Genomic DNA, 17,357 nt, shown 5'->3' with positions numbered 1-17,357 from the left:
CTAATATGTACTTAATAGTATTTTCCTATTGCTAAGTTTAATTGTGATTTTGTTTAACGGTTTTCTTAGATTACCAAATTCTACCTAATAAAAGTGGATAATTTGTATACTGCAGGTATGGCAGAATACAGAAAATGCTTTATTGGAGATAGTCATTGTATCAGCAGTGCACTTGATCTCCAGTACAGACTTATGGTGGAACAGAAGCCTGGATACAGGAATCAGACTCTTAGTGGTAAATGTGTTTTTTAATAGCTTATTGAGATATATTTCATGTACCATAAAATTTTATCCATTTAAAGTATATCGTTTAGTGGTATACATTCGGAGTTTTGCAACCATCCAATTTTAGAAAATTTCAACATTCCCAAAGGAATGTTGACCTTAATAGTCATTCCCCACTCCTACTCTCTATGCCCCCTGCCACCCACTGTAGTTCCAGCAACCACTAATCTACTTTTTGCCTCTATGTATTTGCCTATTCTGGACATTTTGAATGAATGGAATTATGCAGTATGCGGTCTTTTGCATCTGGCTTCCTTCATTATATGTTTTCAAGGTTCATCCATGTTGTGGCATGTATCAGTATAGTCATGCACTGGAAAATGACATCCTGGTCAATGACACACCACGTATTTTAATACAATGGTGGTTTTCTGATATAATAATGGAGATGATAAATTCTATCCCCTAGTGATGTAGCCTTCATAGCGTAATGCATTATTCACATTTGTGGCAATGCTCATGTAAACACACCTACTGTGCTGCCAGTCATATAAAAGTATGGCACATGCAATTGTTTATAGTACGTAATGCTTCATAATGATAAAAAATGATTATTTTACTGGTTTATGTATTTCCTATACTGTGCTTTTTATCATTATTTTAGAGTATACTCCTTCTACTTATAAAAAAAAAATAACTGTAAAACAGCCTCAGGCAGGTCCTTCAGGAGGTATTCCTGAAGAAGGCAGTGTTATATAGGAAATGACAGCTCCGTGAGTGTTACTGCCCCCGAAGACCTTCCAGTGGGACAAGACATGGAGGTGGAAGACAGTGATATTGATGATGGTGTGTAGGCCAAGGCTACGTGTGTTTGTGTCTTAGTTTTTTAACAAAAAAGTTGAAAAAGTTAAAAGAATAAAAAATTTTAAAAATAAAAAACCTTTAGGAATAAGGATATAAATAAACAAAATATTTCTGTATAGTTGTGCAATGTTTATGTTTTAAGCTGAGTGTCATTACGAAAGAGTCAAAAAGTTTTTTGGAGGAGGGGATGGGTGTATACCTACATGATGAGTGCGATGCGCACTGTCTGGGGAATGGACACGCTTGAAGCTCCGACTCGGGAGGATGGGGGGGCATGGGCAATATATATAACCTGAACTTTTGTACCCCCATAAGCTGAAATTAAAAAAAAAAAAAAAGAATAAAAAAAAAAGAGTCAAAAAGTTTTAAAAATGAAAGTTTATAAAGTAAAAAAGTTACAGTAAACTAAGGTTAATTTATTATTAATAAAGAAAATCATTTTTATAAATTTGGTGTAGCCTAAATGTACAGTGTTTATAAAGTCCACAGTAGTGTACAGTAATGTCCTAGGCCTTCACATTTACTCACCACTCACTCACAGAGTCACCCAAAGCAACTTAAAGTTCTGCAAGTGCCAATCACAGTAAGTGCCCTATTCAAGTGTGCCATTTTTTATCTTTTATAATATATTTTTACTGTACCTTTTTATGTTTAGATTTGTTTTGATATGTAAATACTTACCATTGTATTACAGTTTCCTACAGTATTCAGTACAGTAACATGCTGTACAGGTTTGTAGCCTAGGAGCAATAGGCTATACCATATAGCCTAGGTGTGTGTAGTAGGCTATACTGTCTATAGGTTTGTTTAAGTATACACTATGATATTCACACAATGATAAAATTGCCTAATGACACATTTCTCAGAACATATCCCCATTATTAAGTGATGTATGACTGTACTCGATTCTTTTTTATTGTCAAATAATATGTCATTGTATAGATGTACACATTTAGTTCATTCATCAGCTGATCGATATGTAGGTTGTTTCCATCCTTGACTATTAACAAGCATATTGCTATGAACATTTGTGTATACATGTAGGTATGAACATATGTTTTCATTTCCCTTGGTTCTATATACCTAGGACTGGAATTTCTGGTCATGTAGGAGCTCCACGTTTAATGCTTCAAGGTACTGCAAAACTGCTTTCCAAAGTGATGGTACCATTTTACATTCCCATCAGAGAATGTATGAGGATTCCAATTTCTTCACATCTTCATTAGCACTTATTATCTGCTGTTTTCATTATGGCCCTACTAGTAGGTGTGAGCTGTGACCTTATTGTGATTTTGATTTGCATTTCTCTGCTTGCTAATGATGCATCTTTTTATGTGTTCGTGGGCCATTTGTATATATGTATATTTTTTTGATAAATGTCTATTCAAATCCTTTGCCCATTTTACTTTGGGTTGTCTTTTTATTGTTGAGTTGTGAGAGTTCTTTATTCTAGATAGAAATCCCTTGACAGACATGATATGCACAAAATTTCTCCTATTCTGCAGGTTGTCTTTCTCTTTCTTGATAGTGTCCTTTGAAACACAAAGGTTTTTAACTTTAATGAAGTTTAATTTATCTCTTTTTCTTTTGTTACTTGTGTTTTTGGTGTTATATCTGACAGACAAAGCTTACTATGTTTTCTTCTAAAAGTTTATAGTTTTACCTGTTACGTGGGGACCTGTGATCTGCTTTGAGTTAACTTTTGTATATGGTGTGAGGTAGGGTTCCAGATTTATTCTTTGGCATGTAGATGTACAAGTGTCCTAGCACCATTTGTTGAAAAGACTATTCACCCTTGGTGATATTTCTTGGTAGCCTTGCCAAAAATCAAATGACCAGAAATGTTAAGGTTTATTTCTGGACTATTCTGAGTTCTGTTTCATTAACCTATGTGTCTGTCCTTATGCCAGTGCCATACTGTCTTGGTTACTATAACTTTGTAGTATGTTGTGAAGTTAGAAAGTGTGAGTCCTCCAGCTTTGTCTTTCTTTTTCAAGGGTGTTTTGACTCTTCTGGGACCCCTGCATTGTCATATAAGTATTAGTTATAGCTTATCAGTTTATGCAAAAAGGGCTCTGGGATTTTACTAGATAATACCTTGAATCTGAAGACGAATTTGGGGAATATTGCCATCTTAAAAATATCAGTTCCTCCAATCCATGAACATGAGATGTCTTTTCATTTATTTAGATCTTCTTTAATTTATTTCAACAGCGTTTTATATTTTTCAGTGTATAAGACTTACACTGCCTTTATTACATTTATTCCTAAGTATTTTATTCTTTTTGATGATATTATAAATGGAATTGTCTTCTTAATTTCATGTTTTAGCTTATTTATTTCTACAGAATGGAATACGATTTTTTTATATTAATCTTGTATCCTGAAACCTCACTAAACTCATGTATTCATTCTAGCAGATTCTATCAGAATCGAATAGTGGATTCTTAGGACATTCTATATATAAGATCATGTCTCTGCAGATAAGATATAGTTTTACTTCTTTATGTCCAGTCTAGATGCCTTTCATTTCTTTTTCTTGCCTAATTGCAATGACTAGAACTCTAGTATAATGTTGAACGGAAGGGGTAAGTAAAGCATTCAGTCTTTCTCTATTAAGTATGATGTCAGCCTTTTTACCATTAAATATAGTATCAGCTAAGGATTTTTTGAATATGCCTTTATCAGGTTGAGGAAGTTTCCTTTATTACTCAGTTAAGTGTTTTTATCATGAAGGTGTTGGATTTTGTCAAATGCTTTTTTTGTATCTATTAAAATAATCATGTAGTTTTAGTCCTTTAGTGTATTAACATGGCATACTATGTTGATGACTTTTGGTTTTAATAACAACCTTGCTTTCCTGGAATAAATCCCACTTGGTCATGATGTATAATCCTTTTTATGTGTTGCAGAATTTGGTTGGCTAGTATTTTGTCTGTCATCTATATTCATAAAATACGTGTGTGTGTGTATGTATGTATCTGTAGTTTTCTTTCCTTGTGATATCATTGTCTGGTTTAGGTATCAGGGTAGCTCCAGTTTCATAAAATGAGTTAGAAAGTATTCCATACTTTTCTATTTTCTGGAAGGGTTGATGAAGGATTAGTATTGATTATTCTTTAATGTTTTGTAGTATTCAATATGTATCTTAAATGTTTTATATTGATAGTATGTAGTATTTTGTAGTACTGAAGCCATCTGAGTCTCACTTTTCTTTGTGGGTAGTTTTTAAATTATTAATTCAATCTCTTGTCATAGGCCTATTCAGATTTTTTATTTCTTCTTGAGCCAGTTTCAGTAATATGTGTCTTTCTAGGAACTTGTCTCTTTCATCTGCGTTACCTAATCTGTTGTCATATAGTTCAGCCTTAAGGTACACTGGCAGTTCTCCTTGGTGTCACTTTTTTTTTTTTTTTAAGAAAGCCCAAACTTTAAAATTTGGTCTTATTTATTAATTGTAAGGTTGTAGAAGATTATACCAAAGAATATAAGGACTTTTTCCTTAAAAATATTAGAACAATAATAAAATTATTATATAGTTTTTCTTACGTGATCTTGAGAATTTGCAAAGTTTTTAATAATAAGTAAAATTCATTTTTGTATCTCTGCAGGTTGGTATCATACGTGATCGTTTGATTCAATTCGTCTCTAAATTGCAGTTTGCTGTGACTTTACTTTTGGCATCATGGACAGAGAAAAAACAACGTCGAAAAACGACTACCACTTTATGCATACTCAACATTGTCTTTTCTCCATTTGTGTTGGTCTTCATAGTGTTTTCTACACTACTCTCTTCTCCCTTACTACCCCTCTTCACCCTTCCTGTGTTCTTGGTGGGGTTTCCCCGACCTATTCAGAGTTGGCCAGGAGCAGTGGGCACTGCAGCCTGCGTATGTGCAGATACAGTGTTCTACTATCAGATGGTCCCCAGGTTGACTGCTGCACTGCAGACTGCAATGGCAGCTGGAAGTTTAGGTAAGTAAATGGCTTGTGCTTATGAAATCCTCACTAATGTATTTAAAGTGAAAAACAAAAAATAACACACAGAAAAACTATCTTTTGAACCAACCATAAAACAGCATAACAACCATAACACTTGGATGTGTGGGCAGAAACACTAAGTATGAAATAGAAGTGTACTTCCTGCTCCTTGTTTTGAGGTGAATAAAGTTATAAAATAAAAATACTAAAGGAAAATTTCATTAAGGTGATTGGATAATTTTAAAATGCATTTTCTTGAATAAATTCACATTATAGTTCCACCATTGAAACATGAAAACTCCTTTCCCCCAGGATTTTTATGAATTTATAATGAGTTCATATCAAGTAGATGTAATAGTTTAGATCCATAAAGAGTGAAAACTAGCTAATAATATCAGATTGAAGAGTTAATGGAAGTTTTGTTCCTACCTCATTAGTTACTGTATAGAGACTTAAGCAGTCTGACAAGGTTACTATGCAAGATAACATAAAAACTTTAGTCAGAGATCCCAAAGTGAAGTACTATGCAAATATTAGCAAGAAAATAGATATTTTCTGGGAATGAACTAATTTTATGAGTTTTAATGCTTTTATTGCATAGTAATGGCAAATTTCAACTGTAATATACTTCTCTAGGTTGATTTTAGATAAGGTACAAGCTGATGACAATAATGTGTCATCTCCTACCATATGCTTTAGCCATTAAAACTTGTTTTAAAAGTGGTAGATGACTTGCTGGCATACTGATTCTAGGCAATTTAAGGTTAGAATTTTAATAAAATGCTTACTTAGGTTGAACTTTTCTAATTATCTATTATATGAGATAATTTAGGAAAAAAATTATTTTTACAGTATAAATTTTTCATGAGTAACCATTTTTCTTTCTTGAAGGAAATATTTTACACTTTTAATAATTTTATCCAATTCTAATTAATTTTCATCATATAATGCTGTCCTACTTTTTAAAATGCCAGTGGGGTTAAACTCATATCAGAGATAGTAATAAGGTAAAAATTATATATTATCAAATCAATTACACTCAACCAGGAAGTGTGTTATAAAGTATTTTCTGGTGGGGAAAAAGGCAAGGAGATAACATTTCATTCACATCCAATTGGCAAAAATGTAAAAATTTGACACTATTAAGTTTTGGCTAGGGCATGGGGAACAAAAACTTTCAAACCCTAGTAGAAGGGAATATAAATTCATACAACCACCTTAAAGAAGTAAATAGATAGTCTGTAGTAAAGATATATATATTCTGTGGCTCAGGAATTTCAATTTTAGATTCCATTATCCAGTGATTCCAATTCTAAAGAAACTCTAGTACATGTGTTTTGGGGGTCCTCAAGACCAATCCCAGGTTTGATTATTCACTAGGAGAACTCAGGGTTAAGATTTATTACAGCAAAAGGATACAGAGCAAAATCAGGAAAGGGAAAAGTCACATGGGGTAAAGAAGACCAGGACAAGCTTCCAGGTGGAGTCACGCAGAATGTACTTAATTCCCCAGCAGCATGTTGTGACATGTATGATATGTTGACTGTCAGAGGAGAACACTTGAGACTCAATGCCCAGGGATTTTATTGTGGGCTGGTCATGTAGGTACCCTCTGCCTATCTAATGCCAATATTCTAGACTCCCAAAAGGAAAGCACATGTTCAGTATATACTGTATTGTTTGCACAAACAGATATGATGAGAGACTCTAGGCAGGTAGGGTGGTTCCCAGATGCCAGCCAAGGGCCAATCTTATAAGCAGGCCTTTTGAAGAATAGCAGTCAGTCGTGCTATGTTAACTCTTTTCTGTACCACATGTTATACAAGCAGGCTTGCAAAAAGATAATTTCTGCAGCATTATTTATAATAGTGAAAAATTAGAAGAATCTGAAATGTTTATCAACCAGGAAATGAATACTCAAATTCAATTATATTTATACAGTGAATTCTTGACAGCAGTTACAATGAGTGAACTTTAGCTGTTTGCAGTAGATATGGGCATTGTGTAGACAGAAAGACTACAGTATTGAGAGGAAAAAATAAGTTTTTAAAAGTATCTGTACAGTATAGTAGCATTTTTTTTAAATTTTCAAAACCATAAGACACTTTATATATATTCATGTATATAAAAATGTCGAAAATGTTTAACATCTTTAATGTGAAATTGGCTTTTATATATTTTATACTTTTCGTAATATGCTTAACATGTATTTAAGATTTTATATAACAGTTTGTTGTTTTTCTGGAAAATATACCCTTCAGTTTTTATGTATTATCGCCTGTAGATATCTCTTCTAACTGCCTTGTAAAATGCTGAATTTAATGCCTCCTGCTATACAATGAATAGTTATTTCTGTTCTTGACCTAATGAAGGTGTAGAAGGAGTCATGAATTAGTTCTAGATGTGTTATCAGTTTTGGAGATTCACTTGACAAAATAAAAGAAGCTTGAAGAATGATTTTCTTCTTTTTATTTCTTAATTTGTTGTAGGTCTTCTCTCACCTGGGTCTCATTACTTGGGCCGTTTTCAGGATCGTTTAATATGGATAATGATTCTTGAATGTGGTTATACTTACTGCTGTATTAACATTAAGGTCAGCCTGCATTTGAAACCTCTCTAGTATTTTCATAGTACATGTGTAAAATTGTAACCTTTATGTACACCTCAAATACTTAATAGCTCAATTTGAAAGAAGAATATCTTTTTAATTACCTGTGAAAACATCTAGGGATTTTAAAAGTATATTTCAATAAGCACATATTGTTAGGTAGACTAATGTTGATTATATAATAGAGCACAGTAACAAAATATATCTTCTTCCTTTTCTTCTAGTCCTATTCATTTTATCCCTATCTAGCTGAGCATCTCAAAAATGTGAATCAGTAATTTATCTTATTTTATTTTTTTGAGACAAGGTCTTGCTTTGTTGCCCAGGGTAAAGTGCAGTGGGGAAATATCATAGCTCACAGCCGCTTCAAACTTCTGGGTTCAAACAATCCTCCTGCCTTGGCCTCCGAAAGTGCTAGAATTATAGGCATGAGCCACCATGCTCAGCCTGAATCAGTAATATTTTTTAACTACTATATGAAATAAACAGTCTCAACTTAATAAAAACTGTCTCTGACCCCACTACTCCTACTTGCTGTACCCTATTTCTCTCCTTACTTGAAGAGCAGAATGCCTTACTAGACATGCTTATTATCATATCTCCAATTTCATTTCTCCCCTTCTATTTTCAACTTACTGTATAGGTTTTTGACCTGTTACCCTACCCAAACTGCTCTTGTTAAGGTCACCATGACTGCCACATAGCAAAATCCAATAATCGACTCTGAGACCTACTCTTAAGCAGCATTTGACAGAGTTAATCTCTTCTCTTCACTTGTTTCATAGGTTACTTCTTGTCAGCCAGCTTTGATGGTTCCTTCTCTTTTCTTTGACCTCTTAATATCAGAGTGCCTCAGAGCCTAGTAGTCCTTGGTGACAATTCTATCCTCCAAGATTACTGGAGTCATATTTGACTCCTTTTTTGTTTCTATATACCACATCCAATCTAACAAGTATAGGTCTTTTGTGCTCTGTGACATATGTGGTTTAAAAATATACATTTTTGGTGGCAGCCTTTTTTGTTTCTTTTTTTTTAAGACAAGCTGGGTTAGGCTACACCGTCTATTAAGATTTACATAACACTTTAAAGTTCACAAGATTTACTTAATCTATTATCTTGCCAACCCTATGTGCTAGGATTATTTTTCTTTGAAAGAGAAAGAAAAGGAATCTCAGAAGGTAGATGACCTACTCAAGTATTTGCCTGTAGCTAGTGGAAACATGACTTAACAACAAGTTCTGATGGCTCAGATAGTTTTCATAAAAATATATAAGTAACTAAGCAATAACAATAATAACAATAATAGTAAACAGTAGCCTGGTACATCCTCTTCAAATTATTCCTTTTAAGAAAGTTCTCAAAATGTGTTTAAAATTCACATAAGAACCTATTTATAATATTCCTTTATTCAACATATATTTTGTGCATACCCACTGTATACCAGGTACTGGTTTAGGCACTGGGGATATCATACTAAACTAAAGAGAGCTGCTTTATTGAGTTTATATTGTAATTGGAGGACACAGACAGTAATCAAATAAATAAATCTGTATTATTATGTTATCATGAAAATACTGGAGCAGGAAGATGATAAACTCTGGCACATCCATACAATAGAATAATGCTATTAGTCTCATATAAAGTAGGGTGGAAAGGATACAAAACTACTGTACATAGCGTGTAATTCCAATTTTGCTTTTTTCTTGCAAAAAGTTATAATTTAAAAGTTTTTAATGTGTGCTTCAGCCTTGACTGTAGATATAGTCTTTTAAATTATGTTCATAGTTAATAAGTTTGCCCAATTTCTAGTGAAATCTCTATAATATCTTTTAAAATAGTAATAGTGTTATTTTTAATCTCTTTATCCAACAGCAAATGTGTTAAGTTCCACTAAGTTTAAGTTAGGATATAGGTCTCCAGTTAAAGAAATTTTTTTGTCATTTTCCATATTTTTATGATGAGAATCTATGGACATTTATAGGACTAGTTATTGTACTCTCTGTAACCAATGATCATAAACTCAAGTACTGTTTATGTCCTTTTTAGGGGTTAGAATTACAAGAAACATCCTGTCATACTGCAGAAGCTCGCAGAGTTGATGAAGTTTTTGAAAGTGCTTTTGAACAAGAAGAATACAGAAATGTATGTTCTCTTAATGAACACTTTGGAAATGTCTTGACACCCTGTACTGTTTTGCCTGTGAAACTATATTCTGATGCCAGGAGTATTCTATCTGGCATAATCGATTCTCATGAAAACTTAGCGGAATTTAAAGGTGACCTTGTTAAAGTACTTGTGTGGATACTTATTCAATATTGCTCCAAAAGGCCTAGCATGGAGGAGAATGTTCACAAAACCGAAAATAAAGGGCAAACACCTCTACTAATCTTGCCTGCTTTGAACACTTCACCATATCCCAAATCCCTAGAAGACTCAGATAGTTTAAATTCAGAAACTTTTGATGACTGGTCTGATGATGATATTTTTGATGATGAACCAACTATCAAAAAAGAAAAAGAAGAAAAAGATCAGCTGAAAGATTTTCCAGGTACAAATTTCCCTCTTCCAGGGTCAATAGTAGAATCACAGAGGGTTGGTGATCATTCTACAGGCACAGTTCCCGAAAACAATCTCTACAGAGCAGTTATACTAGGATACCCTGCTATTGACAAAGGAAAACAAGAAGACATGGCATATATCCCTCTCATGGAGTTTAGTTGTTCATATTCTCACTTATTAAGCTTACCCAAAGAGTGGAGATCTGCCTGTATACCCAATTCCAAAATGAAGGAGATGAGCTCATTGTTTCCAGAAGACTGGTACCAATTTGTTTTAAGACAACTGGAATGTTTTCATTCAGAAGAAAAGGCCTCAAATGTACTGGAAGAAATTGCAAAGGACAAAGTTTTAAAAGACTTTTATGTTCATACTGTAATGACTTGTTATTTTAGTTTATTTGGAATAGACAATATGATTCCTAGTCCTGGTCTTATCTTGAGTGTTTACAGTGGTGTTTTGCCTTGGTCTGTTGCGTTGGATTGGCTCACAGAAAAACCAGAACTGTTCCAACTAGCACTGAAAGCATTCAGGTAACTAATTTTGATTATATATAAGTTGTAACATTAGCAGAAAAATGTTGATTTTTTTTAATCACCTAAAAGAAGACAGTGCTTCATTTCTAATTTATTTTTACATTACTTTCTTAAAAATGAAAAGAAATGCTTAGTATGTATTATATCAGGAATACATTTGTTTATATGGAGAAGCTGTTTTTCATATGGTTCACTAGATTTCTTCACTTTGTATCATTTCACCCTCAACATTTTATCTGAATTATGTATAATTTCAGTTCAATGTCTTATAACCATTTATTGACAAAATCTGTTTCATCTATAAAGTTGATAGAAAATATTCTAAAATTCTTTTATCCATTTGTAGGTATACTCTGAAACTAATGATTGATAAAGCATGTTTAGGCCCAATACAAGACTTTAAAGAACTGACCAGCTTCCTTGAAGAATATGAAAGTGACTGGTACATTGGTTTGGTATCTGATGAAAAGTGGAAGGAAGCAATTTTACAAGAAAAGCCATACTTGTTTTCTCTGGGGTATGATCCTAGTATGGTAAGGTTAAAAATGTTCTTAAACATTTTTGTATATTAATCTTAAAGAATGGAAATCAGTTATAAAGTATTTGAACTCAGTAATAGATGACATAACATTCTAGTTACTGATATATTAGTTATAGTTAATTGAGGCATGCGTAATCATAACTTTAGAGGTGGTTCTTGATTCTGAATCTGAGTTTTGATCTTGGTAGGAAGTTTGCCTAAATGCAATGAGATTTTTCTCTAAATTTATAAATAAAATAGAAAGGTCTGAATGTAATCTCTTTTCTTTATCTCCTCTCCTGCCCTTTTATACTTTAAAGGGAGTTTACACTGGAAGAGTACTTATGCTTCAAGAATTATTGATCCAAGTTGGGAAGTTAAATGCTGAAGCTGTTAGAGGTCAGTGGGCCAATCTTTCCTGGGAATTGCTTTATGCCACAAACGATGATGAGGAACGTTATAGTATACAAGCTCATCCACTACTTTTAAGAAACCTTACTATACAAGCGGCAGACCCTCCCCTGGGATATCCGATTTATTCTTCAGAACCTCTCCATATACGTTTATATTAGAGCCTACTTTGACTTGTGATGTAATGTCATCAAATGAGGTGTTTATATATTTCATCATAGAAAAGTTAGCAGGGTGATTCCTGTAACTTCACTGGACTTTTCCCTGCCCCATTCAGATGCCTGAGAAAAGCTAAGCTCCTTAAAGTTGATTCTTTTAGACATCTTAATAGTTTAAACATCTTTGTCTAATGTAAAAGTTAGAACTAGTTGGCCAATATTTGTGCCCCCTGGATTGTAATAGGCTTTGGTAAATATGATAAAACATTTGTATAATATTAGATAATGATTTTTTAATGCTTTCTTAAATGTGTGATAGGTCAGTTATCTTACAAGTCAACAGCTATGTAATGTTTATATACTTAGAAGATATACATGTCAATGTTTTTAAGTGATGATGGTGGATCCTATTGAAGGTTAACATAATGTGTATATATTTATTTGAAATATAATTAATTTTTGTGGCATTTTCAAATGTGCTGTTTTATTTTAACATTTAACATGGTCTGAATATTTTTATATAACATGTTTTCTTTTCATACATTTAATTCAGATACCTTAAAAATTTTCAATAGAATCTTTTCTCTCCTTTCCAGATATCCTTTTGATACACATGAAAGGAACAGGGTTCATCCTGTTTATCATGTGAATACTCATAGGATGAACACTGTTAGGGTGATCTGAGTATGACTACTAGAGGCCATTGCATAAATCTGACTCCTGCATTTCTTTCAACCGAAGTTACTGCTTCTAAAGAATGATTTACCCATAAGACCACCAGTTACTAGTGTTAGGGTATATGAACTAAAGTCAGAAGGAGATGAGAAGAAAATGTTTATAATGTGATCAGAGTTTTATTTTTATTCTCTTCCTGCTTAGGAACTCTTTATAGGTACTTACAAGGGGGATGAACAATGAATCCACATCACTTGAGAGATGAATTTCCTCTACTCCTTACTTAATTTTCAACTAAATCTACAGGAGCCCCCTAGATTGATAATATAGTAATCCATTCTCTTTAGAAATGATTGAAATTATTTGAAATGTACCAGTTAGGTTTTTATTATTATTACTCCATTTATTTAGGATGTGAACCATTTCATTCCAGCAATGTTAAAGGGTAATTTTTTGAACTAATTATCAGCTAATGAATTAATGAGATTTATGTGTTAACCTTTTGGGGGGAAGGCAATGTAGGATAGTTACTAAGAAGACAGTTTTATATTATATCTGACTCAGATCTCAGGCTCATGATTTACATAATTGAGATTTACTAGCTAGACAGTTTTATATTTTTTTGGTCATGTAGGAAAATTTTCTCATGTCATTAAAAATACTTTCTAATTATCAGTTTTAATGACTTTCTACCATTCCATTGATAGATATAATTTATTGGACTGTTCCCCAAAATAATGGGAATTTTAAGTTCAGAGATTTTCACTATTATAAGCCTTCTGTTGCCCTTGTATCTTCCTCAAACTGCCCTCATCTCTCCATTTCATTCATGGCCAAGTTTCATTCGCTTATCAAACCATTCCACTCTGGATTCTATCTACTATTCTCTAAAATTTAAAAGAGTTTTTATTAAGGTCACTATTGACCCTGATATTGTCAAACCAGCTGGTCACTTTTATGCCCTTTTCTTACTTGTCCTCTAAGTAGCATTTGGCACATTGAATCACCTTTTGTGTTTTCTCTGGGCTTTCCTGACACCATAGTATCTTTATTTTCTGTCTTCCTGGCAACTCCTCAATCACCTTTGCTGCTTTTACTCTTCTACCTGACCTTTAAATTTTGGAATTTCTGAACAATTGGTTCCAGGCCCCCTCTTCTTATTCTGCATTCACTGTACGTGGTCTCATCTGCTCCCAAGACTTTTAGCATCAATAAGGTGACAATGATCAAATACATGTACCTAACACAACCTCTCTTCTTGCACTGAACCTATATATCTAACTTATTTGATATTTCTACCTGATATATTAAAAACTGATCTTACTGTATTTTCCCTAAAACCTACTTTTCTACTTGCAACTTTTAGTAGTGTATAGGTAATTCACATCAACCATTTCATGGAGAACTGGGCAAAACAGTGTTTTTAAATTTGCTTAAAGGCATTAGAGAACCAAGAGACAGTGAAGAATTATCTAAGATCCAAGGCATAATGGTACTTAGAGTTGAGCTCAACATTTGGGCTTCTTTTCTTTCAGTAGCACATGCCACTTCAGGCAAAAAGTGGGTGAAAAGCTAAGAAGCTAAGTAGCCCCTTTGACAGCCTTACTACCAAGTTAGAGGGACAAAAATTGGAGTTCACATCTCTTCAAGGAAGTTGGGTGGTGGGAGAACCCTGACCACACATTGAGTCAAAACCCTCAAGGACTATATCCTAATTTTAAAAATGAACAACAAAAAAATGATGCAGTTTGAATGTTCTCACTACCCAGAGCAAATGTAAATCTTCTCTGGAGTGATCTTTTAAGTTTTTTTTACAATTTTTCATATCTAATGTTAAGCAGTTAACTTAAAATGAGGCATCTGAAGAAACATCAAAATCCAAGAGAAGCAACTGAAGAAACATCAAAATCCAAGAGAAGCAACATACAACAGAAGCAGGCCAACAGGGGGCCCAAATAATAGTTACTAAACACGGGCTCTAAAATTATTACATTGAGTATATTTAAAGATACAAAACACAAGATTCAGAATTTTAGCAATCAGAAACTATACAGAAGAATCAATTGGCAAGTCCCAAACTGAAAAATATGTTAATCAAGTTTAAGAATTCAGTGAATGGACTTGATAGAAACTGGATAACCTGAAGTAAGAATTAGTGAATAAGAAGTTGGTTCAGAAGTAAATACCTGATATGAAAAATGAAGAGACAAAAAATAGAAGATACAGTTGAGAAGGTAAGAGACATGGGATTAACATGAGAAGATCTAACGTACTGTAATTGGAATACCAGAAGGAGAGGAGAGAGAATGTGGCAGAGAACATTTGAGGAAATAACTGAGATTCTTCCAAAATTTTAAGGGGCATCAGCCCTTGCAAGATCCAGGCATGATAAATAAAAACAAAACTACACCTCAGCACATCATAAGAAAAAATAAAACACAAAAAGGAAATCACAAAAGTAGCCAGGAAAGCATAAAAGACATTAATTTTAAAGGAGCAACAATTGCATAAAACTGATAGCTAACTTCTCAACAGAAAATATGGCAACCAGAAATCAACAATGAATTTTCAACTTGCTGAAAGAAAATAACTGCAAACTTAGAATACAATACCCAGCCTTTCCCCAAAAACAATTCTTCAAGAATTAAGGCAAAGACACTTTTAAACACAGTAAATTCAATGGCAGATTCCCATTAAAAGAAATAGTGAAGAGTATTCTTCAAACAGAAAGAAAATGATCCCAGGAAAAAGCTTAGGGATAAAGGAATGAACATTAATAAAAAAAGATGAATATGTGGCTAACTCTAAGTAAATATTTGCTATCTAAAATAGTTTTGGAGGTTAAAATAATGTTAAAATACATGAAAATAATAGTATATAAGTTTGGTGTAGGAGTTCTGAGGTCCTTGCATTATCACAAAGAAGTTAAAAGTACCAGATAATATTAGAGTTTGCCATGTCATCTGTAGGATAACCACTAAAAGAATAGCAAAAAGCAAAACAAAACAAAAACAAGTGTATAACTACTAAGGTAATAGAGGGGGAAGGTGGAACAATAAGGCAAAAAAGGAGAGAAAAAATATAAAACAGGACAAATGGAAATCAAATAGAAGATTAGGAGATTTAAATCTAAATATCAGGTATTACATCAAGTGTGAATGGACTGAATGCTTCAATTAAATTCAAAGAATATCAAACTGCAAAGAAAAACAAAACCCACAAGGTACCTTTTATAAGAGACATACCTTAAATTTAGGAATACAGAAGGTTGTAAATAAACAAGGATAGAAAAAGTTACAGTTATGAAAGTAAAAAAAAATGGGAAAGAGGGCTTCTGTAGCTATAACAATGTCATTCAATGTAGACTTTAAGGTAAAAAGTATTATAAACAGAGATACTTAGTAATGATAAAAGATTTGATTCACCAGAAAAGTTCAACAGTTCTAATTTTTTAATGATCTAGAATGTAGCCTCAAATATTTAAGCAAAAATAAACAGAATTAAAAGAAGAAAAGACAAATCTGCATTCATAATAGGAGATTTTAATATACCTACCCAACTCAGTAACTGATAGAACAACACACACACACACACACACACACACACACACAAATAAGTACATATGTAAAGACTGGAATAAGATTTAAAAACTTAACATAATTGGCATATATAGAACATAATATCCAACAATTGAAAAATATACACTTTTCAAATATACATGGAATATTTACCAAAATTGACAATAATCTGGGTCATAAGAACAGAGTATATTCTTTGGCCCTGTGCCATTCAGCTAGAAATCAATAATTAAAAAGTAGAAAATATAAGTTCAGAAATTAACATTTTCAAATAACTCATAGATCAAATAATAAATTACAATGAAAATTTTATATTTGAACTGAATAGTGAAAGTGCCACATCAAAACTTATGGCATACATTTAAAACCATGCTTAAAAGGAAATTTATAGTTTTTTTCTTTTTTTTTTAGAGACGGGGTCTTGCTGTCACCCAGGCCAAAGTGCTGTGGTGCAATCATAGCTCACTGTAACCTCAAACTCCTAGGTTCAAGTGATCCTCCCACCTCACTCTCCTGAGTAGCTAGGACTACAGGCGCATGCTGCCACACCCAGCTAATTTTGTATGTGTGTGTGACCTTGGAAAAGTAACATCCAGTTGCTTTGGGCATCTCTTTCTTCATCTATAAAGGTGGATAATACCACCTATCTTAGTGGGTTGTTATGAAGAATAAATGAATTAACTAATACTAAGCACCCTAGTACAGCAAATGGCATATAACAGGTGTTTAATAAGTGACAGCTGCTGAAAGTCCTACCTAATAGTATCATTTGTACCTGTCAGCTCTAAGAGAGTATAAGTTCCTTGGAGGTAGGATCATTTCAAATACTTCTTTATATCTGCCCAGTACCCAGTGCTCTGCTTTGTGTGAAATATTTCCTACATTTATGTTGTTGTGGTTTGAATGTTTTTGTCTCCTCCAAAATTCATGTTGAAACTTAATCTCTAAAGCAACAGTATTAAGAGTTGTGTCCTTTAAGAGGTGATTGAGTCATGAATGGGATTAGGTGTCCTTACAAAGGGTTTAATAGAGGGAGTTCACCCCTCTTGCCCTTCTGTCCCATCCACCATGTGAGGACACGGCCTTCCTCCCCTCTGGAGAATGCAGCAACCAGGCTCCATCTTGGAAGCAGAGATCAACTCTTACCAGATACCAATCCTGTTGGTGCCTTGATCTTGGAATTCCCACCTTCAAGAACCATCAGAAATAAATCTGTATTGTTTACAAATTACCAAGTCTGTGGTG

The 17,357-nt window shown here is 33.4% G+C and overlaps 1 protein-coding gene across 1 annotated transcript in view; it reads left to right on the top strand.

Annotated features, from left to right (window-relative positions):
* The window catches only part of PCNX4 (pecanex 4), a 28,109-nt gene extending 15,964 nt beyond the window's left edge, over positions 1–12,145 (top strand). Inside the window, exons 6-11 of the mRNA XM_045566274.1 lie at positions 116–235; positions 4,701–5,064; positions 7,560–7,663; positions 9,725–10,767; positions 11,117–11,303; positions 11,611–12,145. Coding sequence (XP_045422230.1) covers positions 116–235; positions 4,701–5,064; positions 7,560–7,663; positions 9,725–10,767; positions 11,117–11,303; positions 11,611–11,862 — 2,070 coding nt within the window. The 3' untranslated portion in view covers positions 11,863–12,145. The remainder of the gene's footprint in view (positions 1–115; positions 236–4,700; positions 5,065–7,559; positions 7,664–9,724; positions 10,768–11,116; positions 11,304–11,610) is intronic.
* Positions 12,146–17,357: the final 5,212 nt, after the last annotated feature.

This window comes from Lemur catta, chromosome 1 (genome assembly GCF_020740605.2).
Source record: "Lemur catta isolate mLemCat1 chromosome 1, mLemCat1.pri, whole genome shotgun sequence".
Taxonomy (NCBI): domain Eukaryota; kingdom Metazoa; phylum Chordata; class Mammalia; order Primates; family Lemuridae; genus Lemur; species Lemur catta.
Note: the sequence above shows the minus strand (reverse complement) of the source record. Positions and strands in the feature narration are given on the sequence as shown.